This window comes from Caloenas nicobarica, chromosome Z (assembly GCF_036013445.1).
Source record: "Caloenas nicobarica isolate bCalNic1 chromosome Z, bCalNic1.hap1, whole genome shotgun sequence".
Taxonomy (NCBI): domain Eukaryota; kingdom Metazoa; phylum Chordata; class Aves; order Columbiformes; family Columbidae; genus Caloenas; species Caloenas nicobarica.
In genome coordinates this window covers 103171896-103184848 of record NC_088284.1, presented here as the reverse complement: position 1 = coordinate 103184848, position 12953 = coordinate 103171896, and the positions used below count along the sequence as shown (strand labels likewise).

General features: G+C 36.9%; 1 protein-coding gene across 2 annotated transcripts in view; it reads left to right on the top strand.

Annotated features, from left to right (window-relative positions):
• The window catches only part of EPS15 (epidermal growth factor receptor pathway substrate 15), a 66743-nt gene that overhangs the window by 1766 nt on the left and 52024 nt on the right, over window positions 1–12953 (top strand). Inside the window, exons 2-3 of one of the 2 annotated variants that reach the window (XM_065657053.1) lie at window positions 1663–1778; window positions 1868–1987. In XM_065657053.1, coding sequence (XP_065513125.1) covers window positions 1970–1987 — 18 coding nt within the window. In that variant the 5' untranslated portion in view covers window positions 1663–1778; window positions 1868–1969. The remainder of the gene's footprint in view (window positions 1–1662; window positions 1779–1867; window positions 1988–12953) is intronic. The other variant, XM_065657054.1, reaches the window with a different exon arrangement.

The window sequence follows — 12953 nt, the reverse complement described above, 5'->3', positions numbered from 1 at the left end:
GCTTTGTCCTCTTTGTCTTTTTTGAGGGGAAATGTGCCAAAGACTTGTCTCCACTAGAAAAAGCATGTATTTCAGCTAGCTCTATTCAGCTAAACTTTAAAAGCCCTAGAGAGGATGGAAAAGTTGTGTTAATAGGTGTTAAAGGGGAATTCATCTGCAGGTTTCTTCTAGGAATGTAGTGCTGATATTCTCTTTAGGTAATTTGGCAGAGATCAGAGAATTATTGCTTTTCAAAAAACCCCACACAGATTGAAATAAATACATATTAAATTATAGTCTGTTATCAGCATGCAGGATACAATATCGTATAGTTTTATGTACTTTCTTGACATGCCAGGATGATGTGTCTTGTATCTGTATCAGATTACTCCAATATATATCGAACATGGTTCATGAGGGCATTGTTGAAGGAATTAGGCTTAATTAGCTAGATCCTTCTGACAAAGATACTAGTTGCCTATTCAAATTGTTTTGAAAGATCAGTGCAAGCATTTTAGTTCAATAAACTGAAATCAGCCACAGCTGTGATATAACCTGACTTAATATACTTTCTATATTACATCATCAACATCAATGATTTTGCATAATTACTTGAAATAGTAGTAAGTTACTTCCTTAATAAAATAATTTAATTTGTTTTAACATGTTCCGTCTGTATCCAATTTGGAACAGTTACAAAGAGCTGTTATTTTCTGTAATGATAGACAGTTTTATTGTGATGTTCTCCACATTTTACAAAACTTAAATTAGACTATCGTCACCCTCTTTAAGAGATCAACAGAACTGGGTCAAAAACAGCAGCTCTTACCTGGTGCTGCTTTTGTTTTATGCGCTGCTCCATCAGCTGAAAATCTTGTCCAGCATCATTTTCTTGCCACATAGAGGCCTCGACTAATTATCTCGCTGTAGTGTCCCAGCCATGTACAGATTTCCTGACCAGCCACAATGTTCAGCCCGTAAAGTGGCCTCCGGAGTACTCAGAGTGTCCCTGCAGGAGTGTAGGGGGAAACCTCAGATATGCCCAATTCTTACTGTGTTTTCTAGGACATCCCAACTTGTACCCTGCTTTTAAAAATTTCATCTTTTTCTTTGTCCAGGCTTGTCCAATAAATTACAGTTACAGTTAAAGTTACAGTTTAAACGCGTGGTTTCTAGCCAAGAGGAAGGAATTGCCAATTTAGAGTAAATACCAGAAAAGGATCAGGGCTGAGAGAACGAGAAGCAGGAATATACTGGAAGTCTGATTCTTTAAGAGGAAAATGCTTTTCTGTTGTAAATTTTGCTGAAGTTATAGCTGAACTAACTTTGAAGAACCTCGGTGATGAAGTCGTGTGGCTTGTGGGTTTCCTTAAGGGTGTCTGGGAGTGTGACTGGCAGCAGTGAAAGTAGCTTTAGCTTCTCCCAGCAGCTGCAATTGCTTGTGGTTCTGTAGAACATAAGGAAGCCATTTGAGAAGAGAACAAATGACATTTTGTTTCCTTTTCTTTTCCCATTTCAGGAATGGGCTGGTAGTTTAATTTTGTGTTTCTTGTCCTATCAGGTCACTGTGTCAACTACTGACAACGTAATAATCATAGTTAACAACTTATGTTTTAGCCTGATGGTGCATGATTCTTTTTCTGCTTGTTGGTAGCAAGCAATGTCTTTTATTTGTACCTTCAGGAAAAAATTTCCTCCATTTGATTTTTTTTATGGAACAAATGCAATAATAAGTTACAATCAAGTAGAAGATGAAGCCTTTGGTGTCATCTTCAGTCTCCTGCTACTGTCCTTTAAAGGTATTTTCTAGTTCCTCTGTGCATATGCAGACTACACTAAGAATAGGAACAATGACAAAGCCTAAACATTTTTTATTTTATTTTTTCAGAATTATATTTGGTTTAGGGAGTTACAAGGAGGAAGATAGATGAGAGAGAATCAACTTTACCCTACAGGCAGTCATTCTTAAAAGAGAATAATTGAATCAAGTATGCCAATAAGTGCCATGGTAAGTAGATTTTCTGAATAGATTTATTGTACTGTCACTGTTTTTGATACAAATGTTTATGAAAAAAATTGGCATTACAGTGGAACAAAGACAGTAGTTGGTTCCCTGTCTTTCTGAGGCAAACACGTAATTCTATCTTGGGCCTTTCTTGCCAATGCCTGTATGATCCCAGCAAATTAAAGCCACTACAAATAAATTTTCCCAATCCTGGCCATTTTAATCTAGTTTTTCTCTGATCTTAATGAATTGTCATAAATTCCTCTAGGTCAGGGATGAGGAACCTCGTTGAGGGCTAAGCAGGCCTTTCCGAGTCTTCTAAATAAGTCCATATTAGCATATCGCAGAAGAAATAAAATTACCACAGGTTATATGGAATTAAAGTCCTCAGGCCTCCAAGTCCCTGTTGTGTTTCTGCTTATGTCTGTGTTTGGACCAGGTTGCACAAGAGAAGGGACTTTTCTTTCCACACGTTATAAAGATTTGCCTTATTGTTGTCCAGATTCTCATTCTTTCATGGCATGTTTGTTGGACGAGGCTCTCAGAAATCTGATCTAGTTGAAGATGTCTCTGTTTGTTGCAGGGGATTTGGACGATCTTTGGAGGTCCCTTCCAGCCCAACCTATTCTGTAATATGATTCTATGTTTAGAGCTGCACTGGAGAGTATTATGATATTGGAGCCATTTCCCCAAAACACATGTGTTCGGCCAAAATGTGGTACTATTTAAGAAAGGGCTGAAGAATCACTCTTGCACTTAAAATAGTGATGATTCTGAAACTAAGATTTATTTTATCTGTAATTATTTAATCCTCTCTAGTAGTGCTGTACATCTGGAGGATGATGCAGCAAAGATGCAGCTGATTCACCTGACTGGCACCAATACTTCACAGGACTAGGAAAAGGTTGTCAGATGTTTCAGTGTGTGTTAAGAACATGGTGTGATGCTATTAAGTTCACCAATTCAGGTGACTCGCTGGCCAAATCCTGTTGCAAGGTCTGCAGAGAAATGCATTTTAAGGGCATTGTAAATTTGAGTAGCTTTATAACAATAATGTAACTTAAGTTGTGTTATGGTCTTAAAAAAGAGTAAACTCATGTTATGGTTTTGCAGGACAGTTTGACATAATGACCCTATCTGGGAGTTGCAAGAGATGTAAACTGACATTTTAGGACTCAGCATTTCTTCAAGAAGTACATTTCTGAACTTGGTGAGGGGCTTTGCCATTTAGAAATGTGGGTATCTTCTGTACTCCCTTCACACAGAGGAAGGCAGAAAATTCTTCCCATGTGCCCTCGTCACACTTGAAATCTTTCAGTGTTCAGAGATGAAGGAATTAACAGCAATACAAATTTAAAAGGGAAACCACCTTCTAACAAAATCTGTAACTTAAATATACCATAAATCTAGTCCAAAAGAATTAAAATATTTGTGCAGCCCTTACACTGAAGATACAGTTATTACAAGCTATTTTCCATCTGCATGTAGACTGAGCTCTGGTAATCTGGAAATCAATCTAGCAACTAGAAAAATGCTGGAATGAATTTTGAAGGGTGAACAATTCACTGTAATCTCAGTATGACTTTATTATAAAACTTACAACATAATAATTTAGTCTTGAAAACAACAGGCCTGACGTCTTTGCTGAGCGCAAGAGTTGAGAGTTCACGGTATGCCGAATCACATTTTATAGTCCTAATGCGTTGCTTAGATGGCTAACGTCTCATCACTTGATTTAAACATCTTATCATCCTGTGGGCAGAATTTATTTAAAATTTAATGCAGAAGTCCATGCTATTTTCTCAACCATAAATAAGTGATTTCTGCTTTAGTCTCCACAGAGACTTTGAAGAGATATAGAGGAATGCTGCTCAACTGGAATGTTTACTTCGCTGCAGCCCTGGTATGCAGCCCAATGGTACAAAGAGGCAAATAAGCATAATCTCTTTTCCCAAAGCCTTCCCACCATCACTTCTTTCATAGTGTTTGGCCTATTAATATGTTTCAAATAAGGTTACATGCTCTTTGTTGTCAATTTGTTTTGCAAGAATGCAATAGATACATTGTCTTCTCACAAAATTTAGACTCTTAACAGGAGAGTTTGATGCATAGCAAATTTAGCAAGGGAAAAAGTAAGAACTGATTTAATATTTTAAAAGAGTATTGTCCCTAATCATAAGGATTATATGCTATGTTTACTTTCAGTAAGGAGTGTTTATTTTTTATTTATACACTATATTTATTTATTATTAATAGATACAGCAATATCAAAGCTAGTATTTAAAGCTAGTCCATATACATACACAAGTACATTCCAAAATATATGCATATTATTAGGCTGCTATGAACAGTATGCATCCTTTCTGGTACAAAGTCTTATTAAAATCTAGAGGAAAAATATATTTTTCCTTCTCTTTTTTTTTTTTTTCTTTTGGTCCAAGTAAGTAGCAGATATAATATATTAGACTTAAGCATAGATTTAACTGGTAATTTTTAGGGTGCTAGGTGGGAAATCTAAGGAGATGAAAGGGAGGATAAAAATAAAGTCAAGGAAACCTAGAGCTGAGAAATCAATCATAAAACACGGTTATACAGAATGAGCACTATCCCATTACTCATCTTATTTCCATAGCTAGAAGTATTAAAGGGATATCTGATATCTGTTAAAACTAACTTTCAGTTGTGTCAGTTTAGAATCTGTTCCTGGCTCTTTCTGCATTTCATTCTGGGATTTAAGGCCAAATAATTTTTCTTTAGATCTATAATCTCTCACAGTGATTTGTACATAGGAGGAGCCCTATATATGGTACAATCCTTCATCTAATGCTGCCCCAATTTGGGGATGCCAAAAAGATCTTTCTTTAGGGTTACTGTTTCTTGTATAAGGATGGGAGACAAAGGTAGCATGGTTTGTCTTACCAAAAATTGGGGAAGCCTTTTTCTTCTTATCTGAGAATTAAAATAATCCTTTTTGCCGTCTGCTTAAAGATTTGCTTCCTCTTTGTTCCGATGGAAGCAAAAATGCAGAAATTATTTTTGCATCTTACTCAACTCTCTCTTCAATGACAAACGGAGAAAGAAGTGGAGAATTGATTTAGTAGAAGAAAAAGAAGTAGCCACCAGAATTGACAGCATAAACTCAAATTGCTCCCTAAAAAGTCATGATCTGCACTTAAACCTCAACTTAGAGAGCAGATGGGTTTTGCTCCTTGGAGAGCACTCAGGAGCTGTCAGGAGACTGTTTCGGTTATGTGTGAACAGCAGACTCGTGCAGGATGCAGCCACATCTGACTTCCAGATGAAGTGAGACCTTGGTTCATGGCAGCACCTCCTGCAGCTTTATCATCAGCTCAGTATCAGCAGGAAGAAAATCCAGGTTCAAAGCTCAGGGGAAAGCTTGAGCCCACCCTGACTAGGTTTCCAGAAGACAAAAGCCTGAGACCTATTATAGGACACATTCAGCAGCTGTCTAGACTGAAACAACCACTCACACCAATTAAACAACTCCAGCTCAAGTAACTTCTGAGCTGTAAATCGGTGAAGCATTGGGAAGTACACCAGGGAAGTCTCACTACATGGTTATTTACTCCTGCCATCTTCCATAGCTATTAGCTTTTGCCACTGCTGGACACAGGACGCTGGGCTATTTGGACCTTTGTTCTGAGCCACTATCTCTATTCTTATATTAAGTTCTTATTTTCACAGTTAGCTAAGGGACTCTATAGGTATCCTTTTAAGGAGGGTTTTGGGTTTGTTGCTGATTTTTCTTTGTTTGTTTGTTTTCTAGTAAGAGAGTGGAATTTCTGTAGGGATCTTTAATGATATTGTAGCCTAATTTTACATTTTAGTAGTTGAACCTTATTTAGCCCATTCTCTAACATCAGCAGTTTCACTGACTTCCGCTGAAGTTGCTTAGAACTGCTGAAATATGCCCAGATTTCATGGACTGAAACAAAGGGAATCCTACTCAGCTCGTGGGCAGCGGCATGCACAGGGCAGCTCTGTTTGTAAGCCAAGAACTTGGTGAAAATCCAGGCCTTGTTGCATCTGTTTGCTTCTAAGTTTCAAAAGTTCGGTCTGTTCTATTCGTACTTCCCAATGCCCTGGTAAACTATGTAATTTGAACAGTAACTGCAATGTAACTTCTAAGCAAATGCTACGATAACATTAATATTAAAATCTGTAAATGCTACTGGAGTTCACCAGTTCTCTGGACAATTGTCAAAATGGAGAGTTACAGAATTTCTTTCGATTGCCCGAGAGTATTAATTTTTGAAAATAAATTAATGAGGAATATACTAACAAGCAAGTCAACTATAAAAATAGTCTGCAGAATGCAGTGAGACTTTAATTTCCATGGATAAGCTGAAATCGGTAATGTTTAGGACATGGTGCTTTCTTACAGTTATGTATTTACTTGGGGCATACACAATGAATAGTTTGTTTTAATTTACTTGTCACGTTTGCAGTATCAGTCATTCATAAGTCATTCCAAATAAGATATTGGCAAACAAAAGCATGAGTTTAGTCAAGTATTTCCAGTTCAAGCTGAACAGACCAAAAGTTGTTCGTACTTGTGTGTTCCATTGGTGTGGATGTGGTTACATGTGCATAATCAAGAGCAAAATTTATCCTGTTGACTCAAAGATTAAAGCATGCAAATACCCAAAGTTAAGCTCTGCTGTTCATATTGCATAAGAGAAGTGGAGGATCTAAGCTTTTGGTTAGTATTAACACTCTGGTTTATGCTGACTAGTTCCAATTATGTTATTCCTAATATGCCAACTAGAGAAAAGGTGCAGATCTTCCAAATACAGCCAAATCTGTAGCAACTGAACTGTTGTCTTACAAGTCTTTCAGATTTTGGTTTACATATCTGACAATTTTAGACAAAACGAAATCCTACCCACAGTTTTCCCTGATCCAACTCTCATTTACGTATTGATAACAATAACCCATTCTGTCTGTAAAAGGTTATATCTACTTGGCTCTACACTTTTGGATGGGAATTTAATCTGTTAAATATCAGGGGTGATGTCTCATATGTTTAATCACTACAGCATGACTGCATTAAATTTCCTCATTGCCCTGAATTTCTAAAACACGAGTAGGACAATGTTCTTTTCCTTGCAGGTAGTAGACCAGTCTTATATCCTGAGTATTTGTCTTGGCTGTAGAGTTAACTCAACTTACAATTTATTTGTGATTTTTAGCTTGAATCTTGCATACCCACAAATCCTTAGTTGTGGCATTGTGGTACTTTAAAGATTTCTGAGGATAATCAGTACAGTGTCAGCTGCTGCAGTGACTGTGTGAAGCGTAGGTAATACTCTGCAGTGTAACTGATCTGAGTAGTGCTCGGCTGACTCAAGTGATGGCTGTCATTTCTGTTCCCAGTGGCAACATGGGCATATTCTGTACACTGAATGCTCCAACAGTGTAATTGCTTCTTGGAAACGTTCGATTTTTTCATGCACAGAGAAACTCTGCAGTATGTAATGTGCCATTCTCTGGGTTTTTCCAATGTACTGTGTCAGGATTCCTGATGTTAAGAAATACAGACAACTAGATATGGAGATGGGGAGATGGACAGATTAATAGACAGATACACATATATGCACATAGACGTATGTATGTCCTCAGGAAAAAATTCAGATGGAAAAAACCTGGCATATCTGGGAAAATGGAGACATATGGTAGCTTTACATCAGGTTTACTTTACAGTGAAGGCATTGCCTAAGGCTTAGCAATGCCAGCAGGAACAATGCCTCCACGGTGGCAAGCCAGGAACCAAGCGTGTTGGCAGGGGCTCCTGTGAAAAGACTGGGAAGCATTACAAGCTGGGGAGAACTTTCTGGTAGCTCTTCCTGTGTCCGATTGTTTAAATAGGAAATCAGTAGATTTCATATTCCAGGCATTTTAAATTATTTATTTGTGCTTAAGCTCTGCCAACCGAAACGTAAGTTAAAAAGGAATTTTGGTCTCTGAACCTTCAGGGTTCATATTTTTAAGCTTTTCTTGGCAACCTTGAAGGCCAGAAAGGTCCTACATTTTGCTGCTTTCTTGTTTGCTTTTTTAAATTTAAGCTCAAATAACCCATGCAAGCTCTTAACTCCAGAGGCTGCAGCTTTATTAAAAAAAAAAAAAAGGAAAAATATGATAAAATCTTGGTAGCTGGTAAAACTGAATTTGTTTTCTAGAGCATGATATATTTGAAAATAATAAGTAGAAAGGCAGAAAATGAGAAAAGAGCATCTTCCAAGCAGATAGGCTCTGTTTATGTAAAGTGGGACAAGGAAAACTTTTATCCCACTTAACTTTTACTTTTGGATGGCATTTGAATTGGCCTTGTGTTTGGCAGCTCATCTGTTGAGCCATCTGTTTCAGATTATGCATGCTCAGAGGGCACGTTGCATCCAGGGATACAGTTCCCCCAAACACAAGAAATTTGAGTTGGATTTGCAGTTTAGCGATCTGTAAACATAGATGTGCAATCGTACATCTAAGTAAACTCTGTGTATTTTGGAGAAAGTGAAGCATTCGTACAGCTGGAGAAGGCTGTAAGTGGAAAACCTGAGGCCATACTCACTGTCCTGTGTCCCTTGCACAGTGCTCAGGCAGTGCCAAATAAGAGAAAATCACCCAAGGTCCCCAGCTAGGAAATTTCTCTTTTAGACTAAGAAGTTCTTAATGGACTAAGAGCTAATACAGTAACCAGTTTTACAGCCCATTTAAACAGTTTCTTAAAGGGATTGTAGGGTAGAGAAACTGCAATTTGGCTCCCTCTGTTAATGAATCATCTCCAGTCCCATCACGGTGCTGGAGATGAGCTGGGTAGTGAATCAGAAAGCTGTAACCAACTCTCTGAGAGCCTTTGTTATGCAAGTACATCTTGGCCAGGAAAGAAGATTTGGTCCATAAACTTTAATGGTGCATTAGGTAAATTTTATATTTTTTATGGCATACTAGTAGAACTTATCTTTTTCATATGTTATCTGCTTTGAACATACTTTTTTGGGGGGAAGAATATACTGCTTGTTCCACCCCTCCCTATTCCTTCCTTTCCCCAGAATGCTGACTCAATTCCTTTTACTCTTTCAGTCAGCTTGCAGTTTTGGGCATTTCCTCGTCTGATTTTCAGAGGAACACGTTACCTCCCTCTCATCAGCACTGTGCATCTCTGTTGCGGCTGTTGAATAACGTGCTGGCCGAAGGTGGAAGAGGTTTCTTTACAAGCAGTCAATACTGACATAGACAACCTTCTTTTCATAGAATATACTGAAACTGTGGACTTGGGTGACAGCTGTGTAGTTGTGTATGAGACAAGGAAATCTGGCTCACATAATATAGTGATGGAAGTAATGGTAAATCTAGAACCAGCCAGGAGACTTGAGGGATAAATGTAATTTTATCATAAATTCTCTTCCTATATTATTTTATTTCATTTTTACAGGTTTTCACTTTAGCCAAAACCCCATTATCAGCAAAGTTTGAGCCCTCTGGTGATGAGGATTAGACTTAAGTAATATAGTTTATAATAAATTAAGTAATATAGTTTATAATAAATTAAGTAATATAGTTTATAATAAATTGTACACAGAGCATTGACCAAATGAAGATCTATTATATTGTTTGGGCAGATCTTACTCCATGTGCATGAAAAGTCTTAATTATGACAACAGGTTGAGTGAGGAATGATACTTCAGTTGAAGAAACTTTTTTTATGAATGGTCATCAGACTTTTGTAGCTAAACCTGTTGAACACAACAGGTGAAAGTGATGCAGTATCTTTTGACACAGATAATAGGAAAGAAATATAAGGTGATACAGAGTTAAGCAAGTCCTTGTCAGCTGATGGTGTTAAAATTCAATTAATGTTCTTTTGCATCAGTTTGCGTCAGTTCCATCAAGGCTGAGTCACTGCTGCGTTACTCCTGCAACTTAATCTAAACCAAAAAAACAATCAAACAAACAAAAACCAAACCAAAACACAAAACCAACAAATCAGTCATTAAGCAAATAATTTGGTCATCTTTAAGGATATTTCATGTTTCAATTGCATTGTATGTGCAACCAAACGAGAACATACGTTAAATTGTGAACTATTCACCACACCCATACTTTACAGGAATAAGATAATATTCAGTCTTTAATACTTAGCAGTGATATTTATTGTATGTGTTTAAAACATTTTTCATAATGGAAAATGTTTTAGGTGCTATCTCATCAGTCACATTACATTACTATTATTGATAGCACCAAACTGATTTAGAAGAATGAAAAAATTTAATTGCATGTCAATAATTCAGCAGTCCAGAAAACAAAGAGAGGTTTTAAGGCAACATTCTTCAGTCTTACATGTTGATACCAGTGGGATTATATGTTTTGCTCTTAAAGGAACATTTTGCCTGCCGGTGTTGTGTAATAGTTGGCCGAGTAACAGAATGAATTCTTCTCCCTGCTACAGAGCTGTAAATCGAAATAATCCCACATGGTGGTTTCTCATTTATGGACACAGAGCAGGATTGTGGTTCTGAGAAGAGGGCGCACAGCAGAGTGTCTGCAGAGACACAATCTTACAGATTCACACCGAATTCCTTCTGTCTGCAGAAAAAGCGCTGCAATATGGGATGTGATAGTTTTCACAAAGTGCAACCTGCAATCTTCCTTACAGCACACACGGCTGATAGAGATGTGGGCAAGGAATAATTTGCTCTTGCTTCTCACTATATTTATCAATCATTTGTGACTTTTCCATAGCAACAAAGACATCAAAACACATATTTGAGTCAGCACAGTTTTAAATGTGGCTTAATCATGGTTAACTAACATGGTCAAATCATCTCTGTCCTTGTCTACTCTGAAGGCAAAATCATTAACACCATTTCAAAATCGATTGATTTTCCGCTTCAAGGCTTTTAACTCATCTCACTGTCCCCTTGGCATCACGGTACCATAACCCAGCAGAGATCTCCAGTCTGTCACCAATGGTCTTGTCACTGTAGTTCACAGACATGAGGTCATTGCTGAAACCAAGCAGAATATGATTTAAATTTAGGTAAGTTTTTAACTACTAGTGTATAATTAAACACTAATGTTGTGTTGTCCTGAATAAGGGTGAATTTAAACGTCTTTTAAGTGTTAGTGCCTGAATCGTTGCTCAGCTTGAAGACTGGGTTGCAGGTAGAAGGTTAGTGCGATTTGGGAAAGTTAGGGGTTTTTGTCTTATGACTGACATTATTGCATCAGTGTTATTTTATTTTCATAATTTCCAAGCCATTTTGAAATCATTATGATTGAAATTAAGACTAGATGAAAATGAAAGAAAATCAAGAAGGTAAGAATGTATAAGAAGATAAAAAGAATTAGGAGGACAGAAAAGGAAGGTCTCAAGAAAAAACACTTGCTAGTATGAAGATGTACAGTAATGGCATAAAAATGGCATTGTGCCATAAAGAGTCATGAGTTCGTCTAAAAGACAAATCATTTTCAAATGGTCAATAACATGCTTTTTAACCTAATTACTTCATGTATCTTAAAATTCTGAAATGAATTAATAATCTTTGTGAAGTACAGAGTGAATTAGTTCTAGGTTAGGGGAATGCTGGGAATTGTGTGTAGATTTTTTAAAAAAATATTTTCTATTTACTTATAACACAATAGACTTGTGTTTGAGAAAGGTGAGCTATGCATTCCCTGGATTTATAGTATGGACAACATGCCTAAGGAGAAAGGGAACAGAAGAAGCTGTTGGTAGAAGCCTTTCTGCCTACTACTTTGTAAACATATTAGTTTTCAACCCTCGGTTTGGTCGAATATAGAATACACATTACAATATTGATGTGTTTAATTTATAATGAAGACTTGCTGTTTCGGCAGTGGTATCACTTGTTCTACTTCTGTCAGAGCACATATTAAGCGGTACGAGGAACAGCTAAATCTCCAACTGCTATATTAGCTGGACATCATGTCAAATTAGTGCCTATTGAAGATTCTTCTGGGTTTTAAGTATGATCTTGAATTAAAAATTAGATCCTACGTGAAAAATGTTACTCTGCCGTGTGTGATCCTTCTAAGTTATAAAGAGGTCAAACTGACTTCTTGTGTATATCTAAGTTTTCTCCAGTTCTTTTGGGGCGTGAGGTATAGCCCTGTGAAATCAGCTCATACAAATTACTTGGAGAAAATATCCTTACAGTCTTAATGAAAAGATAAATTGTGTATGTTTTTAAATGGTATAGATGGGCCTGTAGTGCCTGATTTTAAATTTGCCAGCTCTTGCATTGAACTTAATTGTTTTGAAGAGATTTGCTGAAGCCTTGTTCAGGTTATTAACAACTGTAGCATTCCAATCTCTTAATAAAAATTCAAGATTGTTTTTTCAAATTATCACAGTTCAAAAATAGGTTTGCCCTTTGGGATTCTGAATATTTGCAATATAAATGACATCATTTTACAAAAACAAAGAGGTACTATTATTCCATGCTGTACTCTGTTTCTATGTTACATAAGACTGACAGATGAAGAAATTAAATTCAGATATATTCAAGTGTTTCTAAACTTCTGTACAGAAAATACAAATTTCTTCATCTGAACAGAAAATACTGTTCAGATGAAGGAATATGCAAAGATACCTTAATATCCTAGTTTGTACTTCTTTAATACTGCTACAGTTTTGTATAAATTTGATCATCCCACAACCCACTTTAAAACATTTTCACAGCAGCTCTATCTTTGAAAGTCGACAAACCACCAAGAGAGCAGCACAAGAGGAATTAGCAGATTATTCCTATTATTCCTATTCCTATCCTATTTCATAACGATCAGTGTACATACACTAGGAACTAGACATCCTCCTAGAAGATACACTGTAGGACTCATACATTACAGGTTTTATGCAAAAAACGAATAGATCTCTATGGAACATCTGATGAAGAAGGTCAGGCTAGATTATTGCGATGGTCTCTTG